Source organism: Prionailurus viverrinus, chromosome E2 (genome assembly GCF_022837055.1).
Source record: "Prionailurus viverrinus isolate Anna chromosome E2, UM_Priviv_1.0, whole genome shotgun sequence".
Taxonomy (NCBI): domain Eukaryota; kingdom Metazoa; phylum Chordata; class Mammalia; order Carnivora; family Felidae; genus Prionailurus; species Prionailurus viverrinus.
In genome coordinates, this window is record NC_062575.1 from 42,922,673 (window position 1) to 42,940,710 (window position 18,038).

At 58.7% G+C, this 18,038-nt stretch overlaps 1 protein-coding gene across 1 annotated transcript; it reads right to left on the reverse strand.

Annotated features, from left to right (window-relative positions):
• Positions 1 to 2: 2 nt before the first annotated feature.
• Positions 3 to 15,629, reverse strand: SLC7A10 (solute carrier family 7 member 10). Its single transcript, XM_047836685.1, has 11 exons — positions 15,464 to 15,629; positions 5,760 to 5,964; positions 3,664 to 3,815; positions 3,325 to 3,450; positions 3,101 to 3,254; positions 2,232 to 2,355; positions 2,048 to 2,151; positions 1,608 to 1,704; positions 1,242 to 1,391; positions 376 to 553; positions 3 to 133 (listed from the first exon to the last, which is right to left on the reverse strand). The coding sequence occupies exons 1-11, from the start codon at positions 15,612 to 15,614 to the stop codon at positions 3 to 5; spliced, it is 1,572 nt and encodes a 523-aa protein (XP_047692641.1). The 5' UTR covers positions 15,615 to 15,629.
• Positions 15,630 to 18,038: the final 2,409 nt, after the last annotated feature.

Sequence of the window (18,038 nt, forward strand, 5' to 3'; positions counted from 1 at the left end):
TCTCATTGCGTTTTCAAGGGCTTGTCCCTGGTGGGCAGTGGGGAGGGCTGGCACGGGCCATTTTCCTCTTCCTCAGGGGCTCCCTGGGGGTAGACCACAAAGCACAGCTCCTGGCCCCAGCGTGTCATGGATTCTGAGGACAGAGAGACAAACAAACAGATAGACCTTGGGATCCGACCCTGTGGGGCAGGGGTCCTCAGGGAGCCACTCCCTTTGGGTGGATCCTGGACCCTGGGGCCACATCTTGGGGAGATGTTGGGTGGCGATTGGACCCCCTGTTGTCACCGCAACTGCCGGGAGGTCCTGCTCCAGGGCGAGTCCCTAACAGTTCACGTTTCCCGGCCCCACCACCTTGGGGAGGCTGCCTTGGCTCACCTGTGAGTCTGTGCACACACTTTGGTTTGCTTCTCCAGAACACTCCCAGGAAGAAAACAGGCACCCCCGTGAGGATGATGATGACGCCGACTCCACACACCATGGGCTCCGAGATGAAGCTGAAGACCAGCAGGAATGCCCAGAAAACCAAGTATGCGATGGGGACCAGGAGGTTCACCTGGGGGAGAGCGACGGGACTGCCAACGGAGGCGCAGGACCTTCCCTGGGCCCTCCTGCCCCACCACCCCGGCAGGGGTGGGGGGAGGGGGATCCCGAGGTGCCGCCCTTTCCTGGGAGCTGAGGCTTGAGGGTCCCCTACTCTGGCAGCAGCCAAACATGCTAGAAACAAACTCATGGGATGGCCGTTTTGCCAAATGGTTGAGGGTTTGTCAAAGTTTCGGTGGCTCTGAGTTCCATGCAGTAACTATGTGTTGCTGGTGTTGCTGGCTGCTTGCATTCGGCTGAAGGTCTCTCTCTCTCTCTCTCTCTCTCTCAGTGTTTCATGTTTTTTAGGCACTGAGCACTTCTCCAGCTCCAGGATTTATATGCAAACAGAATATTTGCATTTAGCTTGATTAAGGCTCTTCTGTCTTTGTGTGTGCTCATGGAATTCTGTATCTTAGCCTCATTTTCCTGTCTGTAAACTGGGAGTATTCAAAGCACCCACCTTGTGGGGCTGTGATGAAGGCTGAATACATCAGCATACTTAAAGCCCTGAGCAGGGTGCAGCATGTGACCAAAGCCAGAATACCTAATGCTGTCATCACTCCCACCCCCACCCTGACCCCCACCCCACACTCCCATGCCCAATGAGTGAAGGGGCGGCTCTGACAGCGCCGGCCAGCCCATCCTCCCCCAGGCCTCACCTTGATGGGCCTGTGGAGTGCTGGCCGCCTCCAGCGCAAAACGAGAAGGCCCAGGATGGTGACACCGTAGCAGAGGTAGTTGATGAAGGACACGTAGTTGATGAGCGTGTACGTGTCTCCCACAAGCATGATGACCGCTGTGGCCCCGCACTGGGAGAGGACTGGGCTGAGGGTGGCCTCCCACCTGCCTCCGTCAGCCCTGTGGGCTGTCCTGGGCCTGCCGGCTCAGGCCAGGAGGTTGGTGAGCCCCGGCCCTCCCCACTCCCTCCGTGGGCTGCCCCCCAGGGCCAGTGGGAATCCCTGCCAGTACCACACTGCTGGGTGGCCCCGGCTCCCCTCCCTGCCAGCCTTGGTCCCACAACTTACACAGACAAGGAGGGCAGGGATGGGTGTGCAGTGTCTGACATGGATCATGGCCAGCAGGCTGGGCAGGTGTCCCTCTCGGGCCCCAGAGAAGCACAGTCTGGGACAGACATTGGTGGGGGCCATGAGCCCAGCCTAGGGCCCCCTACCAACCAGATCCCAGACCTCAGCTCCACACCTGAGGCCCCTCTTGAGCTGTCACCTCTGACCCCTGCTCTGGGTCCCAGCAGCCCCACTGGCCAGTTCTTCCCTGTCTAGCCCGCCTCCCTTTTGCTTGCTGTAGCTGAGTTGGGATCACATCTGTTACTGGGGAGTTCACTGTCCCAGCTTCAGGTGGGACCCACCTGGCAGGATTTGATTTCCTCTGGCCCCCAGGACTGATCACACACACCAGGGGGACCTGCCTTGCCTCACCTTGACCCCTCCCCACCCAGTCCAGTCACCTGGAGGAGGTGAACAGGTAGCCATTGATCCCTCCAAAAGTAGAAAGTGCCACGGAGACGGGCATGACCCAAGAAAAGTAGCCCAGCAGCTTCTCCCCGAAGGTCTGAGTGGACACGGAAAAGAGGTGGTGCGTGAGGCATGGTGGGACGGGCGGGAGCCGGGTACCAGTGGGACCCCACTCACCACGGCCACTGCGTTCGAGGCCAGCAGCTCCTGGGGGGACATGGCGGTGAAGTAGGCAACATTGGTGAAGGTGTACACAAAGGTCACCAGCGGGATGGAGATGACAATGGCACGAGGTAGGTTCCTGGGGGCAGTGGAGAAGTGTGTCAGCATCAGCCCTGGGGTGGGGGCTGGAAGATGGGGCCCAGGGACCCCAGCGAGGGAGGAGCTTTGAGTCTCCATCTCCTGGGTCTGCTGGGGGACTTGGGACAGATAAGGGGCAGCACTGCTGTCTCCCTGCCACCCCCCAGCCCCAGCTGGGACACGGGCTGGTGGGAGGAAGGGCAGATGGGGGAGGGGACACATCAAACCTTGAGGGGCAGGTCTAATGTCAGGACATAAAGAGAAAAGCGAATACAGGCAAAATCAGCCTTGAAGATCCCCAAATACCCCCGGGGCCCAGTCCCTAGACCTGGGGTCTCCTGGGACTCTCTATCAGCCCCAGCCCCCGCCCCAGCACAAACCCCTCTCTGTTGCGACCCTGGGTGAGTATCGGATGAGCCATGGGCTTTATCAGTAGGGACCGTGTTATGTGCACATGTATAAGTTTTGGCCAAATGCAAATAGCTGGATCCATTTTCAGTGGGACAGTGATACTCAGTGTTTCTGAGGCCCGGCAAGGGGCCGTGACTCACCCACAGCCATGCAGAGCAGGGCCAGGCTGGAACAGTGTCCCGGCTGTCTTTCCAGAGCCATCCCCGTGGGGCAGCAGCATGGTCAGGCAGGTGACCAGACTGAGCCACAGGTGGCAGCAGGTCCGTGCAGAGAGGCTGCCTCTCCCATCGCCGCACCCCTCCCCTTCCCAGGGCCGGGCTGGGTGTCCTACTCACTTTCGAGGGTCAACCAGCTCCTCAGTGACGTAGTTGAGGAAGTTCCAGCCACTGAAGGCAAAGGAGCCCTGGAGGAAGGCCAGGGCCAGGTGACCCACGGAGGGTGTCATCCAGAAGTCAAAGGCATTGCTGGGTGTCAGCTCCTCAAAGTGTCCTGGGGGGTCCACAGGTCAAGGGTCAGTGTCCTCTCCCCACCCTGGTGCACGGCCCCACCCAGGCCCTACCTTGGAAGATCTGGACGAAGCCCACGCCAATGATGAGGGACAGGGCCAGCAGCTTCCCACCGGTGAAGATGTCCTGGATGCGTGTGGCCCAGCGCACGCTGGAGCTGTTCACCCATGTCAGGAGCACTGAGAGGGAAGGAGAGTGGGTGGGTGGGCCTCAGCCGAGTCCAGCCCAGGCTGTAGGAGGGCGGCATCCCCTGTAGCAGCTGGGGTGCCAGAAGCCCACCCCCTGAGGCTGAGCTCACAGGGGGCTGGAGGCTGGAGGCACCCCCCCCACGCCCCCGCAGTCCTCCCACACACGGGCAGGGGGCATGGTGCGGCCCCAAGGTGGGCGCTCACTCAGGCAGGCCATAGAGAGTGCGCGGGAGGCAGCAGCTGGGGGGATGCAGTTGGGGAACACGGGCTGCAGCACGTAGTTAGAGAAGGTCATGGAGATGACAGCCAGGCTGGTTGGGTACATGATGAGGACCGCACTCCAGAGCAGCAGGAAGCTGGAATGAGTGAGGGCCTGCCTGGCACAGGCATCCCGCACCACCCCGCCTCCCCGCCACCTTGGCCGAGCAGGTGCAGGTGTGGGAGCAGGGCTGCACCCTGGGCCGTGGCACCCAAGGCTGGCACGGGCACTCAATGCCGGCTTCGGTCCAGGAAGGCAGGGCTGGCCCCGCTGGGGTCTCCACTCTATTAATGGACTGCTTCAACAGAGAGCATTCAGCACAGTTAAACAGCTATGGGCTGCCCTTGGGCAGGTGTCCAAAAGGACTTGGGAACCAACCACCTTTCTAATGGCCATCTAGCCTCTGGTCACAGGCTGTTTTCCTGAGCCGGAGCTGTTCTGGAACCTTTAGTTACGGCTCCAGCTGGAGCTCTCAGCAGAGCCTATGGCTGCAGGTAGCTGGCTCTGAGCTGTGACCCCTGAGGGACCGGACCTTCCGAGGAGCTGTGGCTGGGGGTTGGGAACGATTTATGTCCCTTCTGCCCGAATCTCAGCACCGCAGGGTGCCCACATGGGAGCAGGGACTCTGCCCAGGCTATGAGGCCCAACCTATTCCAGGGGGTCCTGCCTGCACTCAGGGGAGGGCCTGTCTCTGGGGATGCTCCTGGACCTTGAGGGTGGGGACTGCCTCATCCAGGGACACCACTGACCTCTGGACCACCATGCTCTGTAGATTCGTCTTGGTCCTCACCTTTACTCTGTGGCGTCTGCAACCCTAGAAGCTAGGTGCCCCTGGGGCAGGGTCTTGGGTCCTCCTCTCCCGCCCACCTTCTTCTGCTTTCTCAGGTCCCAGTTGCCTCTCCCCAGAGCAGAGAACTCATGGGCACACCCACAGGGGTGTGCATGCCCTGCCAGGGCCCCGTCTGCCACTACCCCATTAAAGGCTCTGGACCACATCCCTCAGGACCAAATTTTGCACACTTTAGCCTAGACTTTTCCTCTGGGATCCAGACAACTGCCCCGCAAGGCCTGACTACATCATCTCCCCGGATATGCTGCAGACCCCACCAGCATGGCAGCCTACCCCCAACCTCCCCCTCCCGGGAACTGCCGTCAATGGAGCCCACCAGTGGGAAAGCGGGTGTCACCTCTGCCGTACCCACCTCTCCCTCATGCCACACTGGCCACCGCGTCTTCCGCATTTAGGCTCCTACAAGGTTCTGGGATCTTCCTATGCCTTTATTCAGGCCCTTGGCATGGTTCAGCTGGACAACTACAATAGCTTTGACCCCCCCCACCCCACCCCCAGGCTCTCCCAGCGCCTCCAAGCCCCCACACCTACCATGGATCTGACCTGCCTCTGGCCACACCAGATAGTCGAGCACACCCTCCAAGCCTTGGTGCAAATGTGTTTTCCCTGGAAACCTTCTGAGGTGGTGACACCCATTCCCTTAGCTGCTGGGCCCCCCAAGCACACCCTCAAAGCAAGGATCTAGGTCCTCATCAAGTGTAGAGGGGCTCTTTCCCTTCTGCGCTGTGAATAACTTGAGGGCAGGAATGATCTTTTTCTCCCTGGTCCTCAGCACATAGTAGGTGCTCAGCTAATGCTTACTGGTGCATAAAGGAATGCTGGGGAGCTCTTCAAAGGAGAGCTCTTGCAGGGCATTGAAAGGAGTTATCATGCCCCCTGTCCCCCACCACACACATATGGGTTTACTAAAATCTAGGCTGTCCTTGCCTTATTGCTAGCCTCACCCAGGTGCAGATTAGGCTTAAGGAAATATTTGAAAGGAAGCACAGAGAGGTCAGGGGGCCAGCCGGAGTGTCCTGCCCACCCTGGCCTTGGAAGGCTCCCCAACACCCCCACCTCCTTCCCTCCATCCACCCCATGATCTCCCTGAGATGTGAGAAAAAGAGGAAACCAAAGTCCAGGGCCCCACTGGCCATCCATTCCGGATTGTCATGCCCTCCCCCACTGACCCCACGGGTGCCCCAGACTCACCCAGCCAGGCCCCCGAAGATCTCGGTGACATAGGCATAGTCCCCGCCAGACTTGGGGATGGCGACTCCCAGCTCCGCGTAACAGAGGGAACCCAGGGCAGTGACGCCTCCACCCAGGACCCAGACGAAGAGGGCCAGACCCACAGAGCCCGAGTGCTCCAGGACCCCCTTGGGGGAGATGAAAATGCCCGAGCCGATGATGTTCCCTGGGGTCGGGAGAGATGGGGAGGCATCAGGTCTGGGGTCCCCTTAGCCCAGCCTTCTCCTCAGGCTTCCAGATGCTACAGTGAGGAAGGGAGCCTGGGCTGCTCCCTGGAGAAGGAGGAGGGGGAAGGTGAGCCTGGAGGCAAATGGATGCCACTGGGCACCTGAGACCTTGCAATCCCCACTCTGGGCTCATTATCCCCCCTTCTCCAGGCCTTGTCCTTGCAATTCAGGAGATGAGTCCTGTTCTGAGTTCCTCTGCACCCCCCACCCCCACCCCATTTACTCCCACCAGGCGGGGAAGCACAGGAGAGGAAGCTCCATCACCCGAGCGGTGGCAGACTGGCAGCCTTCCTGTGCATCCCCACAGGGCCCAGGCTCAGCCCCTTGGCCCTGGCCGAAGCCTCCAGACTTGTCAGCCTCCAACCTGCTGGCTAGAGCTGGCCTCCTAAAGCAAGACCTTGACCATGACACTGTCCTGCTACTTTCCCATTGGCCAAAGTCCAAACTCATGGAGTAGCTCAGGGAGTGGCACCACCTCCACGAAGCCCTCCTTGACCATGCCGGTTTGGGGTCCTCCTCCCATGTCACAGTCCTGTCCTTCCCCAGACCTTGTCCCGTACTTTCTTTCTTTATCTTCTCTCTCCCCTTTCCTTAAAGGGAAACCTGCTCCCTGGGCTTGTCCCTGACCTAAGACCCAGACTGCGGACAAAGACTCTGAAGAGACCTTGTTTCCCGGCACTGTTAAAATGTGTCAGGTCCTGGGCAAGGGCCGGTGGGGTGAGGGGGAAGAACTGGTGCACTTTCAGGACCGGGGGTTGGTCAGCAGCCATCGCTGAAGGAATCGGGTGGGCAAGGGCAGGCTGGCAGAGACCCGGCCAGCCTGGGGTCTGGACACAGACCGCCTCTCCCTTGACACAGCCTACTGGTTGCAAAAGGAGTCGCTGCTCTAATCCCAGGGGAAAGCCCAGCTGGCGCTCAGGTCACCTTTCAAGATCCGTCTGTACAAGAGGCTATCGTGAGGATTCGGCAAGGAATCTAGGAAGCCCTCTGCTCACTTACAGCTGTATCCAGATGTACCTAGCATTTTTGGCGTGGTTCTGTGTACTCTCTGCAGCCGTACCTGCTTGGGTTCACCTCCAACTCCCGGTATGTAGTAAGTGCTCAATACACAGCTGTTGAGTAAACTAATGGATGAGTGAAAGCCCTGATGTCCAAAGTGGCACCAATACCTTGGCCTGAAAGACTGATTTTCTCATCTGTGAAGTGGGGCAGCTTTCTCTACTCGACTCTCCTGGAAGAGGAGGGGAGTGGCCAGCCTCTGAGGCTCAGAGGCCAGTGGAATCTGCCTTGGTCACAGAAGCCTGCCCTACCCTTGGGGATGACTCTGAGTCTTGCGGAGTGTGGTGGGTGTCAGGGGGTGCTCTGTTGATTCATGGTGTCTGGGAACGCTCAATCAAAATGCTCAGAGGGCCAAGCTGTGGTCTGCAGAGCAGGTTCTCAGGATGAACAAGGCTCTGAATACCCACTGAGCTGTGAGCTCCCTGGCAGTTAGGGCAAAAAGGGCAATGTTCTGGGTGACCTGGGTCTCACCATCTGTGCAAATAAATTAGGTCACATCACTGGTGATTTGCACAAGGGCCTGCCCAAGAGGAAATAATCCCAGAATGCGCAGGCCACAAGAATAAAAAAGCAACCCTGCTAGGAGCTGGGGCTCAGCCCCTCAACAGGATCACCCCCACCTGCCAGGTCCTGTGGGACAGTGCACACCCATCAGGGCAGAGCCTGCCTGTTCCACCTGCCAGGCCCACAGGCGGGTCTGGCCAAGGACACAGCTGTGGCCACCAATCTGCATGCATTCCTTGTCCACGGTGCTACCCCCCACCCCGCCCCCAGCCGACACAGATTTCCAGTCTGGACAGCCACGGTGCCCCACTTGGTTTTCCAGTCACATCCCAGGAGCCCTAAATACATCCAGATAAGGACGAAAGAATTCCTGTCCCCCAGCCCCCAGAGGTAAGCTGTGCCCTCAGCCAGCTTCCAGGGGGAGAGGAGCCGCCTCTCTTATCTACCCGGGGGGCCTGGGGCCTGGGTCAGCTTTCTAAAGGGTCTTTGAGTTCGCTCTATCCGGCAGCAGGGCCTCTGTTCTCAGGACCTGGTGGAGTGGGATTTGCCAAAAGCCAGTGAGGTTGGAAGCCAGCGGGGGCTGGGTGGCCTTGGAAGGAGCTGGGTGCATTCAGGCTGGGGACATCCAGGGACCCGAGCAACCCAGCCCATGGGGACCCCAGCGCTCTATACAGTTCAGCACGGTAGGGTCTCATGGGCATAGCCCTTGGGAAGCTACATCTGGCATCTTGTCCTCCAAGGCTGGGGTCTGAAAAGGGACATATCACTAGCCTATGCTCAGTAGTGGGAGACTCCAATGCTGGCCCTGGGGGATGGGCCAGGGGATCATTTTGTTTGGACACATGGCCTCAGCCTACAGTGCAGGACTTCTCCCCACATGGCTCAACGGAACACGTGTGTCAGCTGGTGCCTCTGAGGTCTTTGCGGGCTTCTCCCTGTGGGCCTGGACAACCTCTAGCACCTTCCCCCGGGTTTGTGCTGGAAGGTGGCAGAAAACCCACTGAAGTCCACTGGCTGCTCTGGGCACCACATGGGCTGGGTGGGGCTCTGCAAGGATCCACAGGGGCTGTGGGCTTGGGTGGGCGGTAGAGGGCAAGGAGGAGGACGCTGGGGGCAGGGGTGGGGCCTCCGGCATCTGAATGATTCCAGGAGGCGTGCCGAAGGGACCACAGAGCTGTGAGGGATATGGCAGGGGTGCCTGCCCAGCCCTCCCAGTGGTGGTGGGTTCAGGCCTCCCTTCTCAGCCCTTGTCTTCAGGCCCAGCAGGATCAGCTTTGCTGGCCTCAGGATACAGTAGTGGACAAGCCCAGACCTTGGGGAAGCCTGCTCTGGAGAAAGAGGCGGAGGGGCAGGAAGCGGGGAGCACGGGCTGGGCAGGAAGAGACTACCATGCGCCTGGTCAGATGTCTGCTGACAGTGGGCTGGAGAAATGCAGCTTCCAGGGTCTCCACAGTCCCACCCACCCAGTGGGTCCTCACAGGGCCACAGCGCCAGCACAGGTGGGTGAGGATGTGAGTCCCCCACCAGGAAGCCCCCCTTCAGTCTCCTCCCGCCCCTCTTCCCTCAGCCCACACCGGGTGGCTTTTATCACATTAAGATGTTTGGCCTGATGGGGCTTACTCGGCTCCGTGGAGGAACGAAGAAAGGGCCATTGTTCTTCTGGCTGTTGCGGTGCGCGCTGACCTATTTTTGGGAGGCAGTGGCCGACCGTGGAGGTCGCAAGGGTGGACGGTGGAGGTCATGTTGGTGGAAAGAGCCAACTGCCCTCGGTGCGTGTGGGTGGAAGGTGCAGAGTCTGATTTGGGGAGGGGGACAGGGAGGTCCGGTCAGGCCAGGCTGCTGGCACCACCCCTCATCCCTAGAAACACTTTCAGGAGTCAGCTGTGTGACCTCAGGCTAGTGCTGCCCTTCTGGGCCTCAGTTTCCCCCTTCACCAGGTCAGGCCACTGAGCTAGGGGGCAGCAGAGGGCTGGCTCAACCCAGACTTTGGCAGAGGCGTTGCTGGGCAGGGTGGACACATCCCGCACATTTGCAAAGGCCTAAGGAAACACAGTCTGCTCGGGGGCCCATGTCCCTCACCGTGTCAGGTGTCTCCTCAGCTCGCTAGTTTCCCAGAAGCTGCAGGAAGCCCTCCCTGACCTTCCACTTTGGCCCCTATAACCTGGATCCTGCTCTACTCCCATGGTACACGGAGGATGGCCAGGAAGTGATTATTGGCTACCCTGCATGGGTCCTGAGTTCCCAGAGGGTAGGGTCTGTGATGAGAAGCCTCAGCCCCTCAAAAGGACAAAGAACCCACAGGGCCTAGGTCATCTTACATACGCCTTGCCTATCTGTGCCTCTTTTAGCGAGCAGGCTGACAATGGGGGTTCTTCCTGTCACACTGGCCTGCTGGCCTGACAGAGAACAGCTCTGGGGCTCCTGGGCCTGATCAGGGGCTGGCCATAGGCCAGACCTCCTTCCCTTGCTCTGGGCAACGAGTCTCAGCACCTCCCCGTTAGGATATGACCCATGAGGCCTCTGGGAAAGAGTTCCAAATTCCCTTCAGTAGGTCCCTGAGGCCACAGGCAGAGGCACTAATTGAGAATCCCCAGATCTGGGTTCGAATCCCAGATCCCTCTTGGTGGGAGGCTGTGGACAAGATACATCACCTCTCCAACCCTTCTTGGCTACAAAGTGGGGAGAAAAGGCAGTGATGCAGGCATGCCCCCACGCTGCTTCGCACATCAGAGGCCCCAGGAAGTGCTTATGGATCTCACTACTGTCATCAACCTTGAAGATACCCCAGGCCACCCAATCTGGCTTTTGGAGACCTGACCCCCATGGGACCTCTGTATGCTGGAGTCCGTAGCCAGAGCTCTGCTTTAGGGACCCTGCTGTCCCCCTGGGTGAAGCCCGTGACTCCAAACACAGGAATGTCCTTAATGAGCATGTGTCAGGCATCCCTCTGAGGAGGCAGAAGTGCCCATTGAGGTTCTTGGCAGAACTCCAGGGAGGTGAGTGGGGATGCCTCCAGGACATGTCTGGAATTGCCAAATGACTGGCGTGTACTTCCGGCCTAACCCACTTTCCTTTTAAGAGAGGGATGAGCAGAAGTGTGGAGCTCTCTCTGCCTGGCTCAGCCCAGCCCAACCCCACCTAAGAAGCCTCGCCTGTGCCCCATCTCCAGGCTGAGTCAAGGTCACCGATGAGCTCCACAACGCTGGATCCAGTCATGCACCCGCAAACCGCATCTTACCTGCCTCATCAGTGGCATCTGGCAAGTTAACCCCTTCCTCCAGCCTCAGCCTCCCGGCCCTCCTCCCACCTTGCTGGCTGCTCCTTCTGGACTCCTCTGCTGGTCCTTCTCTTTCCTGACTTCCAGATTTTGAGTGCCTGTGGCTCAGCCCCGGGGCCTTGGCCCCTTTCCTTCCACACTCCCTCCCTTGGAGACCTCATCCAGTCCCCTAGCTTCTGTTGGCAACTCCCACATTTTATGCCTACCATGGACCTCTTCCCTAAACTAAACCCGCATATCCAACTAATTACTCTACAAATAGGCATCTCAAATTTCCCATGGTCAAAATGAGATTCTGGACTTCCAACCCCTTTCCCTCAAGAACCTACTTCCCTCACAGTCTTTCCAGATCAGTACCTTGCAAACCTGGCTCCCAAAGGCTCAGGCCCGAACCTGATGTCACCCTTGACTCTTCTCCTTCTCCCACACCTCATATCTAGTTCATCCCAAATCCTTTGGCTCCACCTTCCAAACACATCCAGAACTGAACCTCCACTCAGCACCTCATTGCCACCACCCTGCTCTGAGCCACCACTATCTCTTACCCAAGTGACTCAGTACCCTCCTGACCAGGTTTCCTGCTTCTACCCCTGCTGCCCACAGCTTCTCCATAGTGAGCCCCATCTCATCCCATCCCATTCCATCCCATCCCACCCATCCTATCCCACCCCATATCCTATCCCATCCATCCCATCTCTTCCCATCCTCTCCCATATCCTACCCCATCCATCCCATCCCATCCCATCCATCCCACCCCATTCCATCCACCCCACCCCCTCCCATCCATCCCATCCCATATCCTATCACATCTCATCCCATATCTTACCCCATCCATCCCATCCCATCCTTCTCATCCCATTCCATCCTTTCCCATCCCATATCCTACTCCATCCATCCTATCCCATCCCACCCCATGTCATCTCATCCCATCCTGTCTTATCCCATCCCTCATCTGCTCAAAGCCCTCTCCTGTCTCACAAAGAGAAAAAGGCAAAGTTCTCACTGTAGCCGGGAAGGCCCACACAAATTGGGCCCCTCCCACTCCTGACTCATCTCCTACCTACAATCTTCCCCACCCTCTATCTTAACTTTGTCATCTTAGCACTTATCATTATCCCATTGGCCGAACATTCAGCTTGTTTATCATTTGCTCTTTCACTCCCATGCTGGAATGTCAGCTCCAAGAGGACAGGGCTTTTGTCTGTCCTATTCCCTGTTGTATCTCCAGCACCCAGAACAGTGTCTGGCATTGTTCTGTACCTAGATGAATGAGTGTGTCCAGTGCTGGCAGCCCCCCACCCCCCGTTGTAGCTTGAGCTGCCTTGGCCCCCAGTGGTGTCCCGAGCACCAAGGGCATCTGATCTGGGCTGGTTGCAGCCTCAGTCTGTTTCCTCATCTGTAAATCAGGGGTGTGAGACACAGACAAGCTCTTGTGTGGCTTTATGTCTCTTCAGGGTCCCTATGAGGAGGTGCTGGGCCTTTGCAGAGGGCCATCCTCTGAGCGTACCAGCCACCACCAGCCCTGGGGACAACAGAAAGGGGCCTGGTCATGGTTGGATGAGCAGGAGATGGGGTGCATGAAGCAGGCCTCTGAGTCCCTGAACACTCCTGAGCCTGACACATAAACATGAGCATGGGCTGGATACCCGAGTCCAAGGGAGAGAGTGGAGGACAAAAAAGCCTGGTGAGCACACCCGAAGTGATTCCCACTCTGCTGGACCTGGGCATGCCCATTCCTTGGGTGTGGATCGGGAGAGGCAGCCGGCCAAGGTTCTTGAGTCAGGACAAGAGATTTTGTACATACAGTCCTGGGTGGGAGTGGGGAGTCCCGGGAGATTCCTTTGTCCATTTGTTCATCCATCCACCCATCCATCCATCCATCCATCCATCCATACATCATAAAGTGGGGGACTCGGGTAAATCCTCGGTAAATCCCGACCTTCTTCCATCAAGGGCTCTGAATCTGGCTCCAGTTTTGCCCAGCACCAGCACAATATGAAGAAGGGCACTGGATTAGAAGATTGGGTCCAAATCTGGTTCCAAGTCCCAAGTCTCCTGCCTGCAGAAGTGTCATTTAACTTCCAACCCCATTTCCTACATCTGTAGAATGGGTATAAACACTTTCATCTTGCAAGGTGGGCATGAGAATCAAGTGAGATAAAGGGGGAACACGATTTCATGATGTAGTAAGGGGTGTTTTTCAGGATGGGTATTAGACATGGTGGTGTCTTACATAGCCCCTGCTCCACTGGCTCACTTTCCCCCAGGCTGGCCTGTTCCCCTCCAGGTGTGCTTGCTGGGGCCAGGAGGTACTGTTCTAAACACACTTCGGGCGGAGTCTGACTCCAGCCCAGAGCCCTTCCATATCACTCCATTCCCGAAAGCTCCCACTCCTCAGCCTAGGACAGGGCAGAGGGTACAAGGAACGAGAATTATAGGATCTTCTGGAAGGGGCTATTTGAAGTTTTCGAGATAACAAGTGCAGGATCTGGTAACAAGAAAGACTGTGGAGTAGAATATAAAGGCCTCAAGACTTTTAAAGCTAAAATACGACACTCTGGAGACATTTTTCACTTTGACCAGGTGGCCCAGGGAAGGAAGGTGGGATCAGATGTGTGAGATAGACTCCACAGAACAGCATGGGGAGGGGGAGAGGGTGGGGTCTCCAGGGCATCAAGTGGGAAGAGCAGTGCAGACCCTGACTCAGCCACAGAGGCCACCTCCCTCATGTCCCGTCCCCTTCTGGTTCACATCCATTCTCTCCTCGTCTGTCTCCTGCCTTCTGGGACCCTTCACAGCTCCCCAAGCAGGGTCGTTGGACCACCAATGAGTGTCGCAGGTGGGGGTCAGGTCTTCTGGGTTCTCCTCCCAAGTCGGCCACCCTTGGCCAAGTCACCTCTTACCCCAGCTCAGTCTTCAAGGTCTGGAGACCAAGGGGGCAGTGGACCTGGAACAGCAGGAATGGACTGAAATGGGGTGGGGGGGGGTGGACACCACAAGGGCAGAGCTGGGGTGCACGGAGCTATTCTTATGGGGTCCGTCCTGCAGAAGACATGTGACAGTGGAGGAGGCCTCCTCTGGTCCCACTGCCACCACCAGGGTCCTCTTTCGAGGAGAGAGGAGCCAGCGGCCTCCACCTGCCCTGAAGTAGATAGGGTGCGGGAGGAGGCAGAGTAGGAATACAGCTCAAGGATGCCTGCTTAGCTGAGGTAGCCCAGGAAGAGCCGTGTCGCGCCCTGCACCTTCCTGGCACTGTAGCTGGCTCCAGACACAGCCAGCCTCTTGACTCCATCATGTGTGGGCCAGGCAAGACTCTACCCAGTATCCCGGCCAAATCCTTGGGACCAACACTTCCTCCCAGCAGCAGACAGTCAGGCAGGGACGTCCTAGGGCAACGAGGTCGCAGGAGCGGCTCCTGGAAGATTCCATTCCAGGGGAAAGGGGGTGAGATGGGGGAACTACCTCGACAGGGGTTACGTTCTGGGGCAACCTTCTGCGTGAGCGTGGGGATGGCCACGAACCAGATCCCAGCCCCAGTTCAGGAGCTCCCAGTGTGGGGGCAGCAGAGGAGGAGGTGAAGACTCCAGTCTGCCCTTCTGAGCCTCCAACTTTCTTCATCTTCAGGGGTCTGAGGATGGGTGGTGGGCAGGAGGGTACACAAGGCCTCCCTGGCTGGTGAGGGGGAGATCTGGCAGGCAGGATGAGGGCAGTCAAGACCCCCGTCATTCATCCCCCCACTCTGTCTCCTGGAACACAGGGGATGGAACAGACTACTCCCAGGAGGGTCTCTGAGGCACTTGGTGTGGACACGGGCACAGGTCTAGTTTACCTAGTTCCTGAGCAGTGTTCACGACTTGGGCCTTGTCCCCTGAGCCCTCTGCTGATCCAGAAGTCCCCATGTGGGGGCAAGACACATGGACACATTCTCAGGTGGGATGCCCAGGAAGCAGGTGGCTTTTCTGCAGGCTTGGTATGCCCACCCCATCACTGGCCTTCCCAGTCACTGACTCTCCCCAGGGTCCTGCCACCAAACTCTGCAATAATTACATACTCTGAACCTATTTCCCCACTGGGCTGGCTCTACCTGTCCAGTCTACGCACAGGGAATCCTGCTTTTGAATAAATCACCCACACTGTATGGCACCTGGGTCCCACACACAGTAGGGGCTCAGCTTGAGCCACAGCCCAGAACTTGGGGCCTTAACCTGGGTCAACCTATCCAGTCCCCGTACTTACAAGGCTCCTGCACCCAAGGCAGGATTACAGTCACCTCCATTTCATAGATGAGAAAACTGAGGGCAATTGCCCTTGCTGAAACCACAGCAAATTAAAGGCAGGAGGGGGATTCCCAGGGGTGGATGGGACCTGTACCTCCCTCAGGTGCAAACATTTGGGGCTCCAGGAGAGGTGGGAACAAGAAGTCTTACTGCCACCGTGTGAGGGGTGACACCACAGGTGCTCTGGGCATCTCCTCACGCGTCCCACGGTCGCAGATCATAGGGGCGCCGGGAGCGGGGTGCTCCTTGTTTCGGGCGGCAGTGCGCCCCAAGCCTTTGGCCCTGCCACGCCAGGCACCCGCCCGCCCGGGCCCCGCTCACCGATGATGATGGTGCAGGCGCTCACCAGCCCGATCTCCTTCTTGAGCGCCACCCGCTCCGAGGCGCCGGGGCCCGGGCCCGGGCCGGGGGAGGGCGAGGGTGCAGGGCCGGGGTTCCCGCGCCCGCTCGGCTGCTGCGTGTGGCCGGCCATGTCGCTGTCCCGCCGCGTCCCCGCTCCCCGCGCTGCCCAGTGTGTCCGACCGGCCGCCAGTCCGTCGGTCCGTCCGTCTGTCCGTGCGCTCGCGGCCTTCGCAGCCCGGACAGCGCCCACAGGCGGGCGCATGCGCTGGCGCGGGGCCCGGGCCCTGGGCCCCCGGCTGCGGGGGCCAGGGAGGGGCGGAAGGAGGACCGGTCGGCAGCCCCCTCCCCCACCTTCCTTAAAGGGAACTGCCCCCACCCCCCTGCCTGGGAAGGAAGGAGAGGACTTGGAGCAGACCTGGGAAGAACTTTCCAGTTGAACGAAGGAAGAGGCCCTCCCACTGCCGGAGTTACATCCAGTCGTGGGGTGAGAGTGGCGGAGCAGAGCTCAAAGGCAAGACTGTCCCTGCCCTCAACGAGACTGAGGAAGTTGGCAAAAATAATAGCTGTGTGTTTACTGGGACCCTCTGTGTGCCAGCGCTTCCATACTCCTTGAATCCTGGCACAGACCCCGAGTGCCCGCCTCCAGGGAGAAGGGTGGAGGTTGGGTCCATTCTACAGGTGGAAGTTGAGGCCCAGAGATGCGTGAGAAGCATCACTGAGCAAGTGGCAGGGCCCAGACGCAAAGCCTTTCTGATGCTTCCTTGGCCTCCGGGTGGTGATGGCGGGGTATGAGATACAGCTCTAGGGGGGATGGGGCTGCGTCCAGGAAGCCCTCGGAGGGTCAGGAGACCCTAAGCACCCACCATCAAAAGTCTGGCCTCCAACCCTCATCCAGAGCCTTGAGAGAATCCCGGAAGAGGTTCTGCCCTAACCTCCCCACCTCCCCGCCCCCGCCCCGCCCGGCTGGGCTCTGGGCTGTGTCTGGCAAGTTCCATCTGCAGATTGCTGGTCACAGGTGAGAGTGGAGGCTAGGGGGACTAGAACTCAGGGCTTTGGCGAAGGAAGGGCCCCCGCAGTCCAGGCCCGCTCAAGGAGATGGGGCCACCTCAACTGGCCAGGAGACACGGAGAAGGGGGCTGTGGCTCCTGAGGACGTGGAGGAGGTCGGGCGTGCAGGGTCCCAAAGAGGCTGCCTCCTCCCGGAAGCCGTCAGGGCTGTGCAGCCCCGGACCGCGGGGCAGACGGAAGGGGGGCCGCGTCGGGGGCCACCGGGGCGGCGGGCGGGGCGAGCCTGGCACTGCGCGGCCGGCGGCGGAACAGCTTTTGTCCTTTCCTGGCGGCCGCCGCGCCGCGCCGTCCCCTGCATGTGGATGAGGTCGCGCCGGGCGCCCCGTCCTTCCCCCGCCCGCGGCTTGCGGGGGCCCCGCCCGAGTCCGACGGCCGCCCGGCGGTCCGGCGGTGGGGCGGGGGCTGGGGCCGGGGTCTGGGCTGCGGGCGGAGCAACGAGGTGCAAGCGTGGCGGTGCAGGGAGTTTGGCCGCCGTGGAGGGACCTTCGAAGTGGGGGGGAGGGGGGGCGGGGATCTGGGAGTAGGGAGCGGGAGGACCCTGGGTGGAGTGCTGGGGGGACGCGGAGGGGGAGGCCACCGGCGAAGCTTCAGCCTTCGCGCTCCCGTCGTCGGAGTCCCGCATTCTTGGCGCCCTCTGCCTCCCGCCCCAGAGACGCGTTCAGCAGCCGGCTTTCTTAAAGGAGCCTTGCGCAGGGGGCGGGACAGGGGTTCAGAGGACTCCTGGATGTAGTGGAGTAGGATGGGAAGCCGGGGTGTCGACCTGCTGGTCTGACCCTCCCCACCCAGTTGCCTTTGCAACACTAGGGTCTGCTGAGAGAGGGTCCAGCCAGGGCTAGTGCACTTAGGGATTGGCCTGAGCCTCACCCGGGAGCCTGGAGCAGGCTCCTGAAACGTGGAATGCATGTGTTTGAAGAGAAGGGGTGACTTTAGGGTACTGGTAGGATGGAATTTGCATGTTACTGTCCAGACCCACAGTTCAAGAGGACATTTTAGTGGAATCGAACTAGAATCGCAAGCCCCAGCGCAAATAAAAAGTTGGCAAGATTGGTCAGTGAGTACTTTCCCACATTAACAGAGAAAAAGAAAGAAAACCATGAGATCCTTTCAATAGATTCGGAAAACAATCATCCATGATTTAAACAAACAAAAAACTCTTAGCAGATTATAAAAAGAAGAGAATGTACTTCATCTGATAAATGTTTCTACCCCAAACCCAAAGCCCTCAAAGGAACAAACAAACAAACAAAACCCCCAACCTGACAGCTAACATCACATTAAATGGTTAAATGTTGAATGCTTTTCCACTGAGACTGGAAATGTGGAAGAATGTTAGCACTCATCAGTTCTGTAGAACACTGCACTAGAGGTCCTAGCCAGTGCAATAAGGCAAGAAAAAGAAGTAAAAAGGCTCACCTTTTAGTTAACCACAATTTAGAACAATGATAACGCCAAATGCTTGTGAGGATGTGGAACAACAGGAACACTTA